Genomic DNA, 21,214 nt, shown 5'->3' with positions numbered 1-21,214 from the left:
GCTTAATATCGAGTCGGTCGGAAATGTCGAGTTGTATCGAGTCTCAACTGTCGTCGTCTCGGGTGGCTTGTCTCGGATCGTCTGTCTCGGGTAGCTGCATCACAACATCAGTCCTGTTCGTCAATCTCAAAGCATCAAAGTGCTCACAATGCCGATTCACGGTTCAACAATGTTCAACTTGTAACATTTCTACGACACGATGTGCATTTCTGACTTGATTCTGTGGTAGGTTGTAGTTTTGATCATTTTAAAAAAAAAAACTGGAAAAGCCAAAGGCATAAAAACCAGTGTGTATCTAGGTGCGTGCAAAATGTAACTAGAAAAGCCGAAAGGCATAAAAACCAGTAAAGAAATAATGAAGATGGCAAGCAAGATACATTGTGCGGGCGGTCTGCGCAGCGAACAACTTGTGTGTCTGCGTGTGGAGGAGCGACCAGGCCCAGAGACAACGCCAGTGGCGTGGAAATCAAATAGAACCAGAGTGAAAAGCAAACACAATATAACAAAACAAAACATCCATGAGATAAAGAAACAATTTTGGGTATCGACCGGAATCTATATCAACCCGAAACACCAGTAAACAAATGCCGCATGAACAATGCCCTCATCGCGGTGGTGCTCGGGGTACAGGATGTGGTACAAAACAAGCAGAAGTAGAACGACAAAAGATCAAGAAGCAGGGATAAAAGACAGCAAGCAAGGCAAAAGAGGACTCTCATCGTAGCGGTGGCCACCGACGCCAACACCGAAAACAAACAAGGCAAGCCGGTTTTTTGGGCGTATTGTGGTTTTTCAAGTTTTTTTGATGGGGTTTGTGGGGTTTTCATGTTTTTTTGTGCTTTTCTGGTTGTCGTATCCATTTCATCGCCTTCCGTTCTGCAGGCATCATATCACTCAAGTCGACTTTGTAGCAGCAGGAGACGCGGAAGCATAGTAGGCGTCCGAGTCGCCCTCCTCCTCCTCCTCGTCGCTGTCGTCGGCCCAGTTAAAGGCGCCATCATAGCACTTCATGTCTTCCGGGTACTTGATGTCTCCCTCGGGGGTTGTGAGCATCAGAAGCGGACCGCTGCATTTTCCAAAGGCAGCAGGCTTGTCGAGCAAGGCCCAGGTGCACCGTGGGAGGCTGTAGCCACACAGACGGTCATAATTGCGGCCATACTCATCAGCAGCGTCGAGGCTGTCCGTAGAGTGCAAAGAAAGGGTTTCCTAGGCCTCCTGCATCGACTCTGCGAGCGTCATGTTGATGGTAGGAATCGATTCAGGGACGATGCCGGTGGATGTGCTGGCTGTGATAGGATCGGCTGGATTGGTACCGTTGCCGTTGGAGGAATTGTCGGCGGGCGAGGTAGTCACGTCCAAGCCTGCCTGCCGGAGAAAGTAGTCAAGCTCGTCCGATTCGGAGTCGGAGCTCAAGGAGTTGTTCTGGAAGGAAGTGCCGGCAAGATTGGCATCCTCGTTGTCAGCAGAGGCTGTGGTCGAAGCTGTGGCATGCTTGCAAGAGGTGTCGTCAGAGCTTTCGACGACAATCGGATTGGGAGTAGTGGGTGGCGTGGGAAGTGCGGAAGTATAGTTGGGAATAACATCGCAACTAGTCGTCAATGCGGTGGTGGTCTTGGCCGGACGGGGGAAGGAAAAGGAGTTTCTCTTGGGCTCTGGCGAAGGTGAGACCTGGAACTCGGATTTGGGTGCCGGCTTGGGGTTGACTTCCGGGGCCTTCATGAGCGAGGGATGGGTGTCAAAGTTGGACGACTCAATGCTGATGTCGAGCGACTTCAGCGAGGGCTCCTCGTATTCATCATCGGAGAGGCTGGGAAGCCGGGCCATTTCGAGGATAGGGGCGTAGGTCGGAGCTGGGCCGCGGGCCTTTAAGATCTCACGAACCATCTCCCGTTCTTCTTCGGTTTCCTCAAATATGGTATGAAGCTTGAGGCGGAACTTGTCGCCAGGAGACTCCAGGCTGGTGTCGTCGTCGATGCTCGCATATTTTGTGGTGAAGCGGGGACGAGGAAGAGGATTGTCAAACATCTTTTCAGCGGAGCAGAGGTTTTCGCGGTCGTGCTCGCGGACGGCAGCTGGTCCATCTTCATGGTCGTCGAAGTTGATATCGGAGGTGGGCTGGTTGGAAAAGCTGGGTCCTTCAACTTCCATGTCATCGGAAGCTGGAAGTTTGTCGATGGGAGTAGAAAGACCATGGGTGCTCTGCTCATCCAGCTGCTGCTCATCATTGTTTTGTGTGGGCTCGTCAAATTGCTCAAGCTCGTCAATGTTGGCAGATTCTGGGACGTCGACATCACTGGAGATGTCCGAGTGGCTCTCAATGTTCCCAATGCTCTCAGAGGTGTCTATGCAAATGCGGTTAGAAGAGAAGCAAGGCAAAGAAGGCAGATGTAACTGGGGGTGATACTCACAGTGACCGAGTCCTGCGCTGAGACGACAGTCATGCATGTTGGGAAGTTGAATCATGGACATGTCCTCGTTGTGTTCAACATCCTGGTCGGAGACGATGGTATCATCCTCCTTCTTATCCTCGTGGCCGAGCTCCGAGGTCATGTCGACTTGAAGCTCATTGTCATCAATGTCGGCATCGGGGACTTTATGGGAGCTGGTCTCTCGGTTGTGATATTGATCCGGGCTGTAGAAAGAAGGTGATTAGTATGAGAACTAGAGATGTCAGAGATGACAGAGATAGCAAAGAAGATACTCACAAGTCAATGAACATCGACGAGTCTTCATCCTAAAAAGACTCATCAACCTCACCAAATGCGGCCGACTGGATCGACTGAGTAAGGAGGAAATCATCCTCATCCCCATAGTAGGTGATGCGGAGGACAGGGCCCGGGGTGAGAGTGTCGTGGAGAGTGAGGTTGGCAACTGTCAGCTGGGCCTCAGAGAGGGCATTCTCCTCAATGGTCTTGTGAAAGCAAGTGTCAACTATGCAGCAGGAGCAGAGTCAGTAGGAGGTCAGAGGAACGAGAGAGGGAGGAGAGAGGAATACTTACAGGCGCTCTCGAAGCTGTCAAGTGCCAAAGCGAGGTCAATGGTGGGCGACGCCGTAGAAGACATGGTGCCTGTGATGGTGTTGCCGCTGGTGTCGAAGGCCGATCCGGTGCCGTCGTCAGTCACAAGACCGGTGGCAGAGCCAGCGTCAAGTTCGTCGTCAATGCCGACCTCGCCTGAGCCGCGAGCAGCATTCTATGCCACTCCCTGCTCGACGGGGCCAGCATCGCTGTTGTCGTTGGCGACAACGTCCTTGGTCCACGAAATATAGCTCAAGACCTTGACAAGAAGAACTATGGCAAGAACCAGAGCGATGTCGCCAGTCGGAACGAACAGCTTCACCGCGAGAGCGGAAAGCGTGCAGAGGATCAGTGCGTTGGGGGACACGGAGATCGGGTCGTCCTCCATAGCGGGAATGGGCTTCGGCAGCACCATGGCGACGAGAGTGATGGTGGTGACGAGGGAGAAGTGGGATAGTGAAGAGGGTAGGAGGAGAGGAGAGGAGGAGAGAGAGATGGAAGAAGAGAAGAGAAGGCAGTGGAAAGGTGAGAACTGAGTCACGAATGTGGATGTAAAACGGGCTACTTCCTAGGTCGTGGTTCAGAAGATTTTTGGTAGGAGAAGGGAGAGAAAAAAAGGAAAAGATAGGGAGGGATGGCAGATATATATACCCTGGGAGCAGGAGCACACTTGGTCCGTGCGAGCATGCAAAAAACATCACGACCTTCTGGCGGCGGTGAATGGGATAAAGGCGGCAGTATCAGTTTGTTTTGGTGAGGAAGAAGAGCAGAAGGCGGTAGGGTGGTGGCAAGAGCCTTGAGGGGGTGTAGGTCTTTGGTTGCGTTGGGGAAGAGTGAAGTAGCAGGTGCAGATGATGCTTGTTCGGGAAGGAGCGATGCTGGATGCTGTAGGTGGAGTGGTCGCGATGGTCGCTAAGACGACAAACGAATATAATGAGTTGTCGGTTCCATTATTGCGGCTGAATCATAGGGCGACGTGGTTGTTTGGTGATGTGTACGGATTGTGCAGGCCGGCCGCCCTCTCCCTACGCATGTGGACGAAGAAGTGAATAGTGGACGGTGATGAGAAAAAGGAGTAGAAGATGATAGATGGCGACGCATATGGCGACCGTGAATTCCACAAAGATACAGCCTGCTACAGGTTGGCCAGTATACGAAAAGAGAATGTCCGTGGAAACTGATACTTTGTTCAGGAAACAGAGATATATTCTACCTTGTGTTCGCAGACGCCTTGAATGATGTAAACAGACCGAAACATGAAAAGAACAGAAAAGAATGCACATGATGCCCGTCCCTCATAATGACGAGCGCTCCTCGGCCTGCACGACCTCCTGCACGACCTTCTGTGTCGCCGCCACAATCAGCGCATGCTCCTCGGCGTGGATGCGCGTCTCGAGGTCGGCCAGCGTCTCGCCGGGCTGCACCACAATCTCGCGCGTCAGAATCGGCGCGCCGCGGTCCACCACGTCAATGACAAAGTGCACCATGATGCCTGTCGTGTTGTTCTCCAGCGTGCCCGCCTGGAAGTCATCGTACGCGCGCTGGATGGCGCCCGCGCCGTCGTACTTGCCGGGCAGCGCCGGGTGCAGGTTGATGACCTTGATGCCCGCCGCGTCAATCGGGTCCAGGAACGCCTTGGTGAAGACGTGCATCCAGCCGGCCAAGACTATGAGCTGTGGCCGCTCGTCGTCGCGCTGCGCGTCCAGAATCTTCTGCGCCAGCGCCGCGTCGTACGCTTCGCGGCCCGCCTGCAGCGCCGCGGCGTCCTTCTCGCCCTTGGCCTGGAACCCGTGCGTCACCATGTTGAAGTACTCCCAGGGGATGCCCGCCTTGTCTGCCCGCTGCGTCGCAAACGCCTTGCCGCGGTTCACAATCAGCCGCGTGATGCGCGCGTTCGTGATGCTGCCGGCCGCAATGCCATCGACGAGCGCCTGGAAGTTGGAGCCGTTGCCGCTGGCCATGACCAGAATCCGGCACGTCTTGTCGGCCATTGTGAACGGTGGAGTGGGACGAAAGAATAACAAAGTAGCGGTTTGGGAGGTCAAGTGAATGAACAGTCTATGGGACGACCACCCTTCTGCAATCAGATGTGACGGAAAGGGGCGGAGTTGTTGTTGGTGGTATCAATAGAGCTTTGTGATGTTCAGTGAGAGTGACAAGGCATGTCGTTGACGGAGGTCCCAAAAAATCGAAAATAAGTGGACCGTGATGTCTGACAGCCAATGATATTTCAAGGAACTAACAATAGCTAGAAAAGTGGGTCCTGAACAGGTAGTGACAAAGTGGTTGATCTGTGGTGCGTTTGTTCCCATTGTTCATCGGACAGCTGCATGTCGTAGATGTCTAGCCGAGAGCACATCCCCGCTCTTGGCAGACCTATTGGTTTGGCTTGGTCGTATTTTCTTAGACAGTTACGAAAGACTGGCGTCTTGTTTAAGTTGCGTACGTTCGGGTTGCGATTGCACGAAACCGGCATATGACTGGTCACGTGCCATTCACACGCCAAAGTTTGGACAAAAGGGGGCAAGAAAACAAAAGACGGAAAACGAAGACGAAACTCGCAACATGCCTTTACAAGACAATTAGGCGTGTTATATTTAAGTGAATCCAACTTGATAGACTGGAGGCATACTCTCTGTAATTTTGTGAAATTTTATTAGCCTCATTTAAGACATTATTTGAATACTTGACATCGATTACATTTGAAATTGTCGTCATGATATTACTGGAGGAATCGGCGTAGTTTGACGTGCCTCCATGGATGCTGACATATCAACTCCTTTCATATTGATTATATTCACATTATCTGCTTCCGTTTGTATATTATACCTACCTCCATCCACTTGTTCCTTTTTTTTACCCCATCTACATTTCTGCTTGTTGACGTGAACAGATATAATGTTCGCGATAACGCCCATCAAGAGCAGGTTCATTTAACCCGTTGTATCTAAATGTTAGCCGAGTAGATGAAAAAAACATACTTCAACGAGAGTGAGCTTTGCGAATGGACGCAGCTGCAATCTTTGAACCTTTTGGAGGGACCGAGAAATGATTTGCAAAGCCTGTCCGTTTGATCACATCCCACTGTAGACATATCACAGAACGACTATACGACATCTCTAGATGGAAGATAATCGCCTGACATAATTCACTTCGTATTATTGATGAGGCATAATCATGCAGCTTCATGGAATTGTCTGCGATAGTACCAGGAGTGTGTGGTGAGACCTCATCACCTAGCCCGGACTCTGATGGGATTTTCCACGTCCTGCTCGTTTTGGCAATCCCATGCTAACGGAGCCGCGCTTTTCATACGCCTCTAGGTCTTGCATCTATCTAAACTCCCAAGTAAATAGTGGTGGCGGTCATCTCAGTGTAGAGTCGTGAATCCAACGGACACATCGTTGGTCTCCACGCGGACGTTATAGCAACACACATCATTCCCTCCGACAGCGTACAATTCCTACCACGGCCATTTTCCCCCAGAAAGCGACAAGCCGTACGCCAACATCCGAAAGCCAATGCAGCACCCTCATTTATCGCATGTTCATCTGAACGACGATGGGCGTGCTCCATGTCAGTGGCATACTCTCTATTCTCCTCTCCTCTCTACATTCACCTCGCTGGTTACAATGACCCCCCTTCATGCTACGACTTCGCAATATAATTTGGGTCCACTGACAAGCAATTGCATCGTCACATGGCAAAGCATATTGTCTTTTGTTTCATTGTCTGATGCCCGTCGCTGCTTGGAGTGACTAACCACCCACTGATTTCGGTCCCTCCGGCTCCCAACCCACTTGTCTATAAATATCTTGCCATCCCCCACTCATCATCTAGCTCTCTATCCTTCTCCTCCTCCCTTTCAAACTGCTGCTGCTGCTCGCTCTTGCTCGCTTTTACCACAAACACATTATAATATCCCACCATACCTTATCAGTCGTCTACTCAACATCTTTACACCCATCTCCCAGCCGAACAGTCAGCTAGCCTGTCTTCGCAATGGACCATCGCACTCATCGCACCTTTCGAGACGATGGGCGAGTCAACGCCAACGACGAAGTTATGGAGGACTTTGCGAGCACCAGTGCAGTAAGCAACTCTTCTACAGCCTTTGGCGGTACGTTGTCACCTTCTCTTGATATCTGCCTCACTGTCTCGTCATCCAAACTAATTCATCTTTCACTACAGGAAACATTGCTTCTTCCAGCGCGCCTTAGATTGGCGATGCTAATGAAGGCAAAAATTCACTCCGGCCTTTCAGAACCGCGTTTTATGGCGCTGAACAGCTCAAATCCCATTTTTTTGAAGCCAACGAGCACGCACACAGTTCCGACCTGGTATCGACAACAAGCTTTGCAAATGCCCAAGAGCTGGATGCTCTAATTCATACAACACCGACAAACTCGCGACAGGCCGATACCGAGCGCATCCCAACAGGCTTTCAAGCCAGCTTCTACGGGGCCATGGAGCTTGACGGGCTCCTCCCTAACAGCAATGAGAAGCTAGACAACACTCCGGCGTCGACTCCCACCACTGATGCTGTTGCTTCTGTGCATTCGGCATTTAGTGCTAGTTTTATGGGAAACGATGAGCTTCAGACCAGAATGGACGTGGATGAATCTCTTTCCTATCACGAGGACTCCGAGAACATCAACCAACTCATCTCCGAGGCTGACGATGCAGCTCTGGCTGTGCCTGCTGCTGCTGGGTCGACGACGACCACGCATTCCCAGTCCTCAGTTGCAGTGTCACAGGGTCACGCACCGGGAAAGGGTCTGCTCACCCCGGTGGCTCTTGACCTGAACCGCTACAATGACAACATCACTGCAATTAAGCATGCGACTGCCTAGAAGGCTCGTAAGCTGGCAGCTTCTGCGAAGGAACGGCGGTGGAAGCCGTATTCAGGCCGCACACCGGATAAGAGGAACAAGGGAAAGTCGACGAGTCTGCTGCGCTTGGTCGTTACAAGCAACCACAAGAAGGCCGTTGCTGCCGCCGCTGCAGCGACCAACCAGCCGAGCAACTAAACCCCCTGGCTCCTTAGACTGTAGACGCAGTAGTGTCAAATCTCAACAAAACCTGATAGAGCAACATCTCTTGCAAAGTTATAAGGCCTGCTCCTGTTCCTCTTGCCAGCTTGAGATTGTCCTGAAAAGCATAGAGGACAAACTCGCCCAACCATTACACCACCCGAGCTGTCTCCCAGTGAAATTCAATGGTGACTCGCTCATGACGTACTGGCATGTCTCGTTGTCTACACCACGGTCGCCTCTGGAGTGTACCATACCAAACGGCGGATACTATTGCTTCCATGTTGTCTATAGGGGGATTTGGAACCCAGGTCGGAGTCTTCTTCTGCGCTCATGACTCTGTCGTTCCATCGGCGCCTTTCATATATTTTTCTTTGTACTTTAGCTATAACATATGTATTTCTTTTGTTTTAACTCAATTTGATTCCACCCAATACTCTACGTTATGTAATGTCCGTTATCGTGAAATATGCGCGCTGAACCTTGCAAACATGTTGTTAAAGTGCCACGTTGAATGTTAAATGGCCGTCCAGCTTGGCTCTGCTGTCGGCAAACTATTGTCGCCCGAGTAGAGTCGAGATTCCGGTGAAGGGTGTGTAGTGGCCCATCCAGCCATCCACTAAATCTCTCTAGAATCTCGCTAGCAAGAGCCGTCTTTTTCTGATACTTTGCCGATGTGGCTACTGCTATGTTCAATATTCATCGATCATCAAATATGCCCTGCCACTGGCTATCTTGCGTCAGCATTACTCCGAGTCCGAGGATATAGCATGAAATACTGGGAGACAATGGATATGGCAATCTAATATGGTTTTTGCGACGTTTTGGTAATGAAGCCGGGTTCCTATTGTAGCATCGTCTTTAATTCAGCTGTGCAAACTTTCATTACGTGGCAAATTTGTAGAGTGAATGTGGGGAAAACCCACCCTTATAAACTAGTTACAAGTAAATCTCCCCAACAACAACTCCTGGTGGTCTAGTTGGTTTATGGCATCGGACTGTAATTGTAACACAATCTAAATCCGAGAGTCGGGCGTTCGATTCGCCCCCGGGAGATTTTTTGGTGCTGGACATCATTTTTTTTTTCTGCGACATAAGCTGACTATTTGCTTCCCTCGTCTGAACAAATTATCATTTTTTGTATTGATTTATTTATTTATTTATTTATTTTTTTTTTTTCTTTAGCTTTACGTTTTCAATCAATCTTCACATGGACAATCTTCAGCAAAATGCCGAGAAGATATGTGGAGACCTTGACCGCAGCACTCTTACATGTCATATCACAGAGTGCGATTGGGAGATCAGTATGCAAGTCACGTATATTGTATATATATTGGGGTTTGGTCAAGACATCCATGCTTTTTGTACCCTCCGTACCGTCCGAAAGCGCCCGCCATTGTCACTTTTTTCCATGTCCCGCTCTTGAATTTTATGTTTCTAAAATTTCGCATCACGTATTGATCTTTTGCATCTGCCGCTCCAAGTCCACGGCCTCGTCCATCTAAGACGACGCCTTGGGCTCGTCTGCAGCCTTGGCGGCATCCTCGGCCACAACGGCCGCGCACCACTTGAACTGGTCCTCGACCTTGCCCAGCTGCACACCCTTGAGCTGTGTCAGCAGGCGGAGGCATACGGGGCCGGCCTCTGTCTGGCTGTCGGGCATGTAGGTGATGACCTCCTCGCCGTTGCTGTTGATGGCCACGTTGGCTGGCACGGAGGCGCCACCGGCACCCAGCGACTGCGCATGGCCCGGGGTGAGCTGGCGCGTGATGGAGCGGATGGGCACGAGGGCGGCGGCCGTGCCGGCGGCAAAGACCTCGGTGAAGGTCGGCAGTTCCGAGTACTTGATGACACGGCGCTCGACCTTCCAGCCAAAGCTCCGGGCCAGCTGCTGGACGCTGTCGCTGGTTACGCTGTCGATGACGGAGTGCGAGTCGGGGGTCACAATGGTGATGTCGTCCTCGGAAGCGCCCTTCTTGACGCCGAGGAAGCCGCTCGTCGAGAACTCGTCAATCTCCTCGTGGCGCGAGCTGTCGAGGTGCAGGGTGATGCCGTAGCCGGCCTTGTAGGCCTTCTCGCTCCAACGCAGGACGGGAGCGTAGTTGCCGCCGACCTTGGCGTTGCCCGTGCCGTTGGGGGCGGCGCGGTCAAAGTCCTCGAGGATCAGGGCCTTGACGGGGTTGGTGCCGTGGTAGACGCCGGTGGGCAGGACGTAGACGCAGAACGTGTACTCCTCGGGCGGGCTCAGGCCCAGCTGGGCGCTGGAGCCAAAGACCTGCGGGCGGATGTACATTGCGGCGCCGGTGGCGTGCGGCGGCACAAAGTCGGCGTTGCGGGCCACGGCAGCATGCACGGCATCCAGGAAGATGTTCTCGGGGACGGGCGGGACCGATATGACCTCGGCAGAGTGCTGCAGACGGGCGGCGTTGCGGTCCGGGCGGAAAATCTGGATGCCCTTGTCGCCCGGCGTGCGGAAGGCCTTGAGGCCCTCGTAGGCCTGCTGGCCGTAGTTGAGGGCGGGGGCCATGCCGTGGATGCGAATGTAGGGGTCGGTGACAAAGACGGGCTTGGACCAGCTGCCAGTGGCCTTGGAGTAGTGCGACTCGACGTGGCCATTGACTTCGCGGACGCGGAAGCCGACATTGGACCAGTCAATGGTGTCGACAGGCGGCGGTGGGAACGACATTGTGGGCATGGAGGAGGACGGAACGGTGTGAGGAGAGGCGAAAGGCTACTGCTCGGGACTTGATTAACTGCAGAACACTTCGGTTAGAATACCGGCGCCAAGGTCAACTGAGAGGGATTGGAGTGTAGAATGAAGCAATTCGTAAGCCAGGAAACGGCCAGAGGAATATGACACAATGGCGGCAGTGGGGACCCGGAAAGGCAGGAAGGTCCGACCACGCTATGTATTATGGCCCAACACGCCTTCCTTTGTTACAAGCGGCGCAGCTTCCTTCGCAGCAGCATGCAGGAACCAAGGCCAGAAAGCACAGCTCGGGAACAAATTGAGATATTGTGCACAGTACTTGCGACGAATCAGGCAACAAAAGGCGAATAACAAGGCTCAATGGCATGGGCAAACATAAGCACGGGCAAGAGAAAACCCACGGGACGGGCCACACGCGGCCAAAAAAAACTCACCTCAGACGCTGGACGGATACAGTCAGAATGCGAGATCAGGCCGGACAAGAGCGAGAATTGGACCCAAGGAAGCGAAACACAGCGGTGAGATATTGGGAAGAGAGTATCCTGGAGAGAATAGAATGAAGAACGGCCGAGCATATGTATGCGAGACAAGTGGTAGGGCGTAGAAGTCCGTGTAGGCCACAAAGCCCGAGCCAGCGGAGTTAGGATTATTACAATTGCGGCCAAAATGACGACGGCAGCATTATTGGCAGGAACCGACGAGTCACAAACGGCCCAAGGAAACTGCAAGGAGGGGCTCTCCGATAGCGGGGTGCGATGCCTCGGGCTGTTTTTACAGTTGTGAGAATAATCAGCAACTACGCTAAACCCTGCCGAGCGGCTGTCAACTGTAAGGTTAAACAGCAGCTAACAGGGGTAATCACGTGGCGGAAGTTGGGACGACATCTGAACTGGAGTATCATTAGAATACGAGGTTTCGTCTGAGAGCTTGTCAAGTCGACAATAAAACTGTGATGTCGTGGATACAACACGAGGAAAGTCGATGGTTGACTGACTGGAATAAATTAGAACACATGATAAAAATACAGACACGACAAAAAAAAAAAAAAAAAAAAAAAAAAAAAAAAAAAACCAAAATACTCAAAACAACGTAAAAGTCACATATGACCACTTCATATTTTTAAAATGTAATTCTCCGTTTGTAAAGAAAAGAAAGGTCCATTGCTGGGTCTACCAGAGCAGCGACGCCCATATTGTATATCTGTAAATTTGTAACCATATGCGTTTGTAATGTCATGAATCCGTCGCCCGCTACCCAAACATGCAAAAGAAAGCAAAAGTAAACTGCAAGTAAAGAGAAACGAAGTGAGTGAGAGAGAAGGATAAAGTAAGTGCTGCGTGTGTTGACCATTGTTGTCCCATGCCGTATTTTATTCCTTGCACCGGCATTCCAAATAGTAAAATCAAAAAAAAGTTAAAAAATTCAAAGGGAAATCAAAAGAAAATCAAAGACGTGCGAGGAAATATAAGACAAAGGAAAATGCAAACAAAACTCTCAAGATACCACAAACGTCGAGAAGTCGTCAGGAGGGAGATGGGATAATGAGAAGAGTGGAGAAGAAGTGCCGAAAAAAAGCTACAGACGACCGTCAGGTTTGGCGGCTCGTCTGTCAACCGCTTCACTCCAGGTTCGCCAGCTTCGAGAGTGCCACCAGCACACCGCTGACTCCCTGTGTCATCGTTGCTGCGGCCTCCGTGCTACGGCTGCCCAGGCTGACCGTCACGACCTCCTTCACCTTGCCCTCGTCGCCCAGCTGGTTGGCCCACTTGAACACCTTGTCGTCGTCGCGCCCGTCACCGACGACCATGAGGAAGTCGACCCCGTGGTTGCCGGTAGTGGCAGGCCCCTCGGCGTCCTCAATCTGCGCCGGAACCGAAATCTCCTTGCACAGCGCCTCGTGGATCTTCGCGGCGGCTGTCCCCTTAGTCCAGTCGACGGGCTCCACGAGAATCGAGCCGTCGAGCGGGATCGCGTGCACACGCTGCTCCTCGCACGAATCGTTGATGTGGGAGGCGCAGTCGGCAGCAAGGCGCGTGGCCGACTCGTAGTCCTCGGCAGACTTGTAATGGAAAATGAGCGAGCAGCGGCGGTCTTCAATCTCGGCGCCCGGCGTGCGTTCTTTGTAATACGTAAGGATCTGCTTCACAGACTCCTTCCACGTGCGAATCTGCTCCGGGTCCGCCATCTCGATCCAGGGGTTGCTGTTGCCGTTGGCGTTGTTGGCACCGCCGCCGTTCGCGTGCTTAAGGAAACAGCCATTCTCAGCAATCAGGCCGACATTAGGCACCTGTCGGAACAGGCGGTCGAGCTCCTTCTCGCTGCGGCCGGACATAACATAGACGGTGTTGCGTTCGTCCAAGAGAAGGTCGCGGAGGACATCCAGGGTGCGCTAAGAGGAACGGGTTAGTGAATGGAACACGATGGGCAATGGGAAAACAATTGACGGGGGATGCGGTATGCGTACTTGAGGGCTGACCGGGATGATCTTATTCACCGGGCCCCAGCTGACCAGCGTGCCCTCGTAGTCTAGGATAAAAAGGCGTCGCGACGTCCGCTTGTACTGGCTGATCAGAGTGTGCATCGAGAGGCGCGGCACAGAGGTCTGGTCACGGCGATGCTGTTCGTCGTAGACGCGGTCGAGGCGCGACAAGAACTCGGCGAACCAGTGCGAGCCGGTGTGGTGGCGCACGGCCTCGTACAGCTTCGACCAGCGGGTGTTCTTCTCGTCCTCGTCCATCTCGAGCGCCTTCTTGATGGCGTCGGCGCAGGCGCGGTAGTCCCAAGGGTTGATAGCAAGCTCAGAACCATGGAAAAGCTCCGAGGTGCCGGTAAATTCGGAGAGAATCAGGCTGCCGTGCTTTTTCTCGAAATGTTTGCCGTCCTGGCAGAAGACGTACTCGTGGGACGTCAGGTTCATGCCCTCGCGCTGGCTCGTAATCATGAGTGCGTCGGCGTCGGTCAGCAGGGCAAGGTACTGCGGGTAGTCTATGTCCTGCTTGAGGTAGACAACAGGCTGGTAGGCGAGGTTGGCCCACAGAGAGTTGACACGCGTGACAATGTCAGACACGGTGGCGTCCAGCTCATTGCGGTCGCTTGATGAAAGGGCGACCTGGATGAGAACGACGCGGCCGCGCCATTCGGGGTTCAAGTTGAGGAAGAGTTCGTACGACAGCAGCTTCTGGCGCACACCACGGATGTGGTCCAGCTTGTCCCGCGCAACGATGAGCTTCTTGCCCTCGTACTTTTCCCGCAGGACGTTGAGCCACGACATCACCTCGGCCTCTTCCCGGTGCTCGTCAAGCGCAACCGGATCGATGCCGATGGGCATGTTGACGACGTCAACGAAGCGGTCTTCGAGCTGGATGCCGTCCGACGTAGCCTCGGCATTCAGGAGGCGCGTAACCGTCTGCAAAAAGTGGCGTGTGTACTCGTGGATCTGGAAGCCGACCAGGTTCGCGCCCAGAATGCCGTCCAGCAGCTCTTTTCGAACAGCCAGGCACCGGAAAATCTCGCTCGAGGGGAAGGCGACGTGCAGGAAGAAGCCAATCTTGGCGTCGGGCAGCTTCTGGCGGATCATGCCGGGGACCAGCAGCAGGTGGTAGTCATGGATCCAGACGACGTCGCCGCGCTTCCAGTTCTTGATGATGATGTCGGCAAAGGCCTGGTTGACGTTGACGTAGTACTTCCACGAGTGGTCCTCGTACGCCTTGCTGCGCGGGTTGTCGGGGATCTGGTAGTGGAAGACGGGCCACAGGATCTGCTTGCAAAAGTGGACATAATGGCCGTCAAAGTCCTTGTCCTCGCACCACACGGTCAACATGTTGTGTTCCGCAGCCAGGCGGTCGTTGATGTCCTCCTTCTGCTGGGTGTTTTCGAGGGCGTCCGTGGGCATGCCCAGCGTACCAACCCAGGTGTAGTCAGCCAGCTTGCCCTCGCGCGCGGCGGCGGCGGCGGCGTTGCGCAGGCCGCCATTGCCCTGGTCGGCGTTCACAATGCGCCAGTTAGCAGACGAGAAGATGCGGTCGTGGCTGTCGCTGCGCAGGTAGGTGCGCGGTTGTGTGATGCCCTGGCGGTGCAGCTCCTTGGCCTTCTCGGTCAAGTGGGGGTCGCCATTGAGGAGGGCGGGGGGAGGGGAGTTGGCGCGCGACTTGGGCTGGTCGCGGCGCGTACCCCAGGCGGGCGAGCCGCGCTCGGCCGGGGTGGCATCTTTGGAGGTCGACTTGGAGACGGCGTCAGCGACGGCAGAGGTGGCGGCGTCGAGGGTGTTGGCCACGATCGTGGGCAGATTGCCAATGCGGATGCCGTCTTCGTTGGCAAACGGATCGGTGTTCTGGTCCTCAGTGGGTGTGTCCGGCGGGGTGATATCCGACTGGGGCGTAAACAGCGAGAGGGCCTCCTCAACGGCGGTGGCCGTTCGACTGGAACCGCCTGGCGCGGCTGCGGATGCGGATGCGGCAGCCTTCTTCTTCTTCTTGGGCTCCTTGTCGAGGCTCGGCGGCTGCGCGGCAAGTGGCGGCGTCCCGGGCAGATCGAAATGGACCGTCTTGGGGAGGAATCTGTGAGAGGAGGAAGGCAGGTGAAAGTTGGCCCGTTTGTTAGCAAACTGTGTCTGACGATACCAAATTCACGAGTATTTTGGCAGCCAGAAAAAAAATTCAACGCTTCATGACGTCAGTGCAGCCAACCTGCATTCGCATTCACCATGCACGCCGAAAGCGACGAGCTCAAGAATGCAGCGGACGGGAGACAAACTTACAGCGAAGCTATGAAAACCGTCATGATTGCTCAATTGGCCGTTGCCCGCTGTGTTGTGTGTTGACGGGATTTGCAGAGACTTGGAGCTCGGCCTTGGAAAATAGTTGGGGAGATGGGCGCGGGAGGTAGCCCTGGCCGTGGCGTGGCGTGGCGTGGGATATGCCGAATTTTTAGGCGTAGAACAGCGTACCGCGGATGATCGCGGGTAAGTGCGCACCGAGACAGCGAGCGACAACAGGTGATCGGAACAGGCCTTGGAAGCTGCGAGAAAAGAGGAGACAGGCCACAGTGGTGTGATGGATGGGGCGGGTCGACTATGCTGGGATGCGTACTAGCAGGCCATGTGGGCAGATGTGCATTTCCGAACGGTCAAAGAGAGCTCGCGGTATGGGGGGATATGTTGGAGGAATGAAGGATCAAGTTGGGACAGAGAAGAAGACGTGGCGATGAAAAAGGAAGATGGGAAGTCAACAGAGACGAGAGATGTGGGAAGACTGTTCCGAGAAAAGGCTGCCTGCTTATAGAAGCAGCAGTAGGGAAGGTGCGTTTGTCTGCGTCATGTGGAGAAACAGAAAAAAGAAGTAAGAGTTGAAAACTGAAGTGAAAGACAGTGCAAGGAAAGACGGAGTCAAGGGGCAATGGCGGGAAGGAGAGATGGAAGATCAAAGCTCTTTGTATCAAGTTGAAGGAACGGGAAGGAGGGCTTTGTGCTCCCGATCTTCTTTCCTTCTTTCGGGGAAACTGGTAAGGAAGGGAGGGACGAGGCTATTGTGGGCAGGAGGGGAGGGCCAAAATAAACCAAAAGAGAAAAAAAGAGAAAAACCCGAATGTAAAACAGGAAAGAACGCCAACGGGGTGTGAGTTGAGGCAAGAGCGAGGGAGGGGGGGTGAGCGAGCAGAAGGCTCTGTTTCGTGCTTTTCTTATTTTGACCCCATTTGCTATTTCGTACTTTTCTTTTGTCCATCCCGTTCATACCCGTGCCTTTTCTTCCTTCCTTTTCTTCTTTCCTTTCTCATCCCCTTTCGCCATTTTTTTAGAACTCAAAGTCGTATTCCCAGCCTTGGACAGCGAGGAGGTGCTCTGTTTCAGAACTTAATCACGTAAAACCCATATATTTATGGCACAGAAGAAAATAATCCCTCTTTCCCTATCCACAAAGCCTCTCGCCCACTGCAACTCAATTGCGGTTGGCGTGCATCTCCCCCTGTTCTTGCCGTTTTTGTCCGGGACAAAGGAGAGAAACTAAGCAACCATGGGTGCGCTAGCCGGGCTAACCACCCGGACGCCCCTTGGGCGCGGAAGGCACAAAAAGTCTGAGAGGGGAAAGAATGCTGGGAGGGGAGCAGACGCGACCAGCCAATCACAGCAGACGACGGTGGCGCTGTAACGTTGGCTGTATTCCGCACATAAACGCATCTGCAATGATCCAGTGTGCAGGGACACCATGATCTCAGACGAGAGTGAACGCATGAGGCAGAAATACGACCTACACACACAGTACGGCTCGGCGTGTTCTATATGCGCATTCTACTATCAACAGTCGTAATATCGGTCTTAGGCAAGCGCAATATGGTCGCATCTTCCGAGACAGCTTGCACAACAGGAGAAAAGGACTTTATCACGGCTTTGTGCCACACGTCAACCACTACAACGTTCGTCTGCGGTCAATTTGTTGGACACATCTTGGGCCTTGGGTTGGCTGGTTTGCGAGTTGTTGGTCCTTGAGTGCTTGAGTTCTTGTATGCCTGAGTCATTGACAGGACTGTCCTTGCTTGACAGTGAAATGCCACACTTGTCAGAGAAGGGTTCAAGACGGAAAAGAGACGTCAAAATGACATCTGTCGAGCTACGGGAAGACGAAAAGCTGCTGGTGCAGTGCGCAGCCAGGGCACAACAATGATGCGATCTTGTCCGTATGTCCCTGTATGCACTCCATCTACCGACGTCGCGGACATATTTACATACTAGACGGGCCCAGGGCCGATCTGTTAGAGGGATTCCCTTTATTTGGGCATCGCGCCGTCCATGACGTGCAGTAAGCGAGCGAGACCCACGTTGCATGCTCCGCGTTCTGTGTTGGGGCATGGGGTCGACCATTGTCTCCGTTTTCTTGCTCACAAGCGGCTGGCAGTGCTTTGTAACGAGGCAGCCTACAGAACCAAGCCCGCACTTGAAGAGCAAAGATCTTGGAACCACGAGTTCTGGACTGGAGATCCGACCAAAGCCAAGTAATCATGTAACGGCGTCGACATTAGGACAGTTTTGGCCGGTGTTCAGAGTGGCCAAGGGAGAAGAGGTGGAGAGCGCCAGAAAGAAACTGGGGCTGGCTGGTGGAGTCGGCCTGACCACATGAACGACATAGCAACTGCTCAGTATGGAGTTTGGTTCTCGAATGGACGCGGAGGTGAGGAAATACGCGATCCAAGAGCGGGGACCTCAAGATGCAACGACTTTGGCTTTCAATTAAGTAAGCTCGTAAGTAATCGTTAACTTTGTTATTGCTGTCTACCGATTGATAAACAGTTGTCTACCAATCTGTCGTCTCGAACTTTGAGATGGGCAAGAGCTAACAAAAATAGTGCCAACAAACAGGGCAGCGAAGTGTGGTGCCATTCCGCCAGGTCTGGCCCAAGACCTGGCCAGCAGTCAGCAAAAAGCGCCTTTTGGCCGATCCCGACCCAAGAGTCCATGACGCATCACCCAAGAAGAGTATCAAAGCACTGTTTACAGAGTAAAGCGCTGGATCGGAGAATGGAGCATCACAGTCAAAAACGGAGAAACACAACAAAAGCAATCAGGCAATAACCAGGCTCCCAGAGTCCAAAAAGACGCACCGTCATACCGACGCCAAGTTAATACCTGGCAAGTGCTTTTGGCACACATCGACGCCGCGTCAAAGCTACCCCTCGTAAATATGGAGAAGCGAAAGCTCCCCTCCTCCCCTCACACATTAGGAGCTGGAGAGCAGGGAGCTCCCTATTCGATGACAGCGATGACAGCGAGCCTTTTGCAGAATGGAAAGGTGGCGGTGAGACCATACAGAAAAACGGAAGGGTGGCAAAGAGGCAAAGGGAGACAAGAAAATAAGGAAACGGAAGACGAGGGGATCGAGATGCCGAGTTTAGACTTGGTGTATGGCCTGTTGGACCCTCGACTTTTTCTCTTTCCTCCCGCCCCAGCTTGGCCAGAACACCTTCTCCGTTCGCATGAGTTGCCGACCATCCTGTTGTCTTAGCAATGTAACGGAGCCGTCGTAGGTCTCCAAAGATGCCGAAGGAAAATAATATTTACAAAATTGAAAACACACAGAACAAATAGAGAAAACGACTTGTCATCTCCTGTCGCCCCGTTTCTCTACCGCCTGTCAGTCCAGTTTCTATTGACCCATGTGACGACTGTATGCGCCATGATGTGTCATGATAAAGGACAGCTCAAAGGACCGCTCATCCCTTTCGATGTTCGTGTTTTTGTAGTTCCCGTAACCGTCCCGGCCCAAGGCAGACGATATGCATGCAAGAAGCCCATTCTGGAAATTAAAGGACGATGAGCTCAACACAGAGCATTAACCATGTCGAGAAGGCTGGCAGGCCAGCCCCGTATCAAACCTAGCGCTTTGCCTTTGCTCTGCCGGGCGACCGCAGTGTCAGCGATGCAATAAATGTCAAAACAGACCAAACGTGCCAGAAAAGAGACTGTACTCTGTAAAGATGTCGCCGACGGGAGAACGGGGCTATCAACATGGTCGCTTTTCTATCTTTCATTGTTCTGCAATCTCGACTCGTCGGACTTTGATCACACAACAGAACAACTAAAACTGGATCTTCTTCAACGTTTTATCGACCACTCATAGGAGAATAAACCACCTCGTGGCTCGCGGCCTCGACACGTTGCTGTTCCCTCCGCTGAAATTTCTTAGCCACAAGGGAGAGTTGGGCCGAGTGAAGCGTTTTAATTTTATTTATTTATTATATATTATTTTCTTTGCGAAAATGCACGGCAGGGTAGGACTTTTCTCTAGCTAGTTTTTTTTTCCCAGGATGAGGTTGGAGAGAATCGGAAAGGATGCCAGGCTTGGAAATGTTTCTCAAAAAAAAATGATATGCGACAGAACTCACGAGACGAATGAACGAAAGAGCAAGAAAATCAAAAAATTCGGCAGCTGAAGGAAGCAAGCGACAGTGAGAAAAGAAAGCGGCCCCGTTTTGTCCGGCCCGAACAAAATAAGAACAAATTCTCCCCGGGATATCGCGCCATTAAACTTCAACCGCAGGACCCAGGACTGCTTGTCATTTTCTTGCCGCTGTCCTAAAACGGATGCCAGAGAACCTTTTCATTCGACGTCTGGAGCATGCCCAGCCCGAGGCCACCCTCTGCTTCTCGACGACCTATTTGTCCGGTGGTTCGAAAGACGGGCCATGTGCCGTGCATGTCCATCGTCTTTTCGTTCTCTCAATCAATGAACAACCGTACAACCCAATGTTTTAACCCATCTCACCCCACTGGCGCCCAAGACTCAGGAGCGGGCCAGCGCCTACTGAAGATCCGGAAAGTCCCGGGGTCGCCATAAACATTTGGGCATTCTTGATGAGTGATTTATGAAAGTGCGGCAGAGATTTTAACCTCAAAAAGTGCGACAAAAGTTCAGGCAGGAAATCATACACTATTTACTATTTTTTTTTCTCAAAAGTTGTCTCGGATTGGCTCATCGGGCAATGCTCCCGAATGAGATATACAAATTGTTTCTGAAAGTCAGGTCGTAAAACAATACATGGGAAAGTATGAGGAACGGCGAGACATCGAACATGGGAAACATTGCACCGAAACTATTGTCGACGATCGACGCCCCCAAACACAGTTGACGCTGGCGCTAGCGAACCCCTAGCTAAGGGACCGGGCCGCTCTTGACCTGGCTCTGGGTAGACTGACAGCGTTTTTGTTCAAAAAAATACAGAATAAGGAAAAAGAAATGAAATAAAAAAGCACAGACTTTAGAGAGGCAAGAGATCACATGCATCTGAGCCCTACATTGTGTTGTCGGAGAAATAGGGCCACATGCCCACAAAGGTAGAGAACAGAAGAAGAGAGATCAGAAGGTCATTCCAGCAGAGGACACTACGAACTGCACTTTCTAACCCATCGACCATTGTGAGATTTTCTGCACGCACGACATGGTCTCTGAACTTGACGTCGCATCGGGCAGCGCCCTCAAGTCCTCCAAGGATGTGGAAAGAACGCACGATCCTGCAAAGACTGTCGCAGCGCATCACCCATCTAGGCTGCCTGCATGCCGTCTGTTCCTTGGCCATTGCGGAGCTTACATCTGGACCTTTGTAATCGCGAATGGACGCTGGGGGCGAAGCAGAATCTCGGAGGGTAATCAAAAAGAGGAATAACGAGGAGCACATTTCAGAAAAGCAATAGAATAGAAATACGACGATGCCATCGGATAGGCCATCTCACTTTCTTTCTCGTCTTCCCGTTCTCCAGTTCTCCCGTCTGGACGGATAACGGAAAGGCGACACACACGTGCCCCATTTGCATGGCTAGAAGAAACTTGTATCTCAGAGGTATCCCTTGCCCATTTGGCAAAGGCCCGAAAGCTGAAAAGACGGAGAATCTCTGAGAGGGTCTGGCTGGCCACGACAATAGCCGCTCGGCCTAGACAAAAAGGCGACTTGTTGACCGGTATGGCCGATCG

The 21,214-nt window shown here is 52.5% G+C and overlaps 5 protein-coding genes and 1 non-coding gene across 6 annotated transcripts; 2 read left to right on the top strand and 4 right to left on the bottom strand.

The window, feature by feature from the left end:
• Window positions 1-894: 894 nt before the first annotated feature.
• Window positions 895-3,432, bottom strand: SPBR_01358 (uncharacterized protein; the record flags this gene model as incomplete). The annotated part of the gene is made up of 6 exons (XM_040759669.1): window positions 895-1,177; window positions 1,226-2,342; window positions 2,409-2,591; window positions 2,758-2,931; window positions 3,000-3,168; window positions 3,214-3,432. 6 exons carry the CDS (start codon window positions 3,430-3,432, stop codon window positions 895-897), a joined length of 2,145 nt encoding a protein of 714 aa, XP_040619963.1.
• Window positions 3,433-4,312: 880 nt separating this feature from the next.
• Window positions 4,313-5,008, bottom strand: SPBR_02020 (phosphoribosylglycinamide formyltransferase; the record flags this gene model as incomplete). Its single annotated transcript, XM_040760329.1, has 1 exon — window positions 4,313-5,008. The coding sequence occupies one exon, from the start codon at window positions 5,006-5,008 to the stop codon at window positions 4,313-4,315; it is 696 nt and encodes a 231-aa protein (XP_040619962.1).
• Window positions 5,009-7,019: 2,011 nt separating this feature from the next.
• On the top strand, window positions 7,020-7,870 carry SPBR_01967 (uncharacterized protein; the record flags this gene model as incomplete). Its single annotated transcript, XM_040760276.1, has 2 exons — window positions 7,020-7,109; window positions 7,307-7,870. 2 exons carry the CDS (start codon window positions 7,020-7,022, stop codon window positions 7,868-7,870), a joined length of 654 nt encoding a protein of 217 aa, XP_040619961.1.
• Window positions 7,871-9,015: 1,145 nt separating this feature from the next.
• On the top strand, window positions 9,016-9,106 carry SPBR_09515. The gene has a single exon. It is a non-coding gene; the product is annotated as a tRNA-Tyr (tRNA).
• Window positions 9,107-9,551: 445 nt separating this feature from the next.
• Window positions 9,552-10,736, bottom strand: SPBR_01810 (branched-chain amino acid aminotransferase; the record flags this gene model as incomplete). The annotated part of the gene is made up of 1 exon (XM_040760120.1): window positions 9,552-10,736. One exon carries the CDS (start codon window positions 10,734-10,736, stop codon window positions 9,552-9,554), a length of 1,185 nt encoding a protein of 394 aa, XP_040619960.1.
• A 1,642-nt stretch (window positions 10,737-12,378) lies between these two features.
• SPBR_01272 (alpha,alpha-trehalose-phosphate synthase (UDP-forming)) lies at window positions 12,379-15,539 on the bottom strand (the record flags this gene model as incomplete). Its single annotated transcript, XM_040759583.1, has 3 exons — window positions 12,379-13,149; window positions 13,225-15,316; window positions 15,517-15,539. The coding sequence occupies 3 exons, from the start codon at window positions 15,537-15,539 to the stop codon at window positions 12,379-12,381; spliced, it is 2,886 nt and encodes a 961-aa protein (XP_040619959.1).
• Window positions 15,540-21,214: the final 5,675 nt, after the last annotated feature.

This window comes from Sporothrix brasiliensis, assembly GCF_000820605.1.
Source record: "Sporothrix brasiliensis 5110 chromosome Unknown Cont18, whole genome shotgun sequence".
Lineage (NCBI taxonomy): Eukaryota > Fungi > Ascomycota > Sordariomycetes > Ophiostomatales > Ophiostomataceae > Sporothrix > Sporothrix brasiliensis.
Note: the sequence above shows the minus strand (reverse complement) of the source record. Positions and strands in the feature narration are given on the sequence as shown.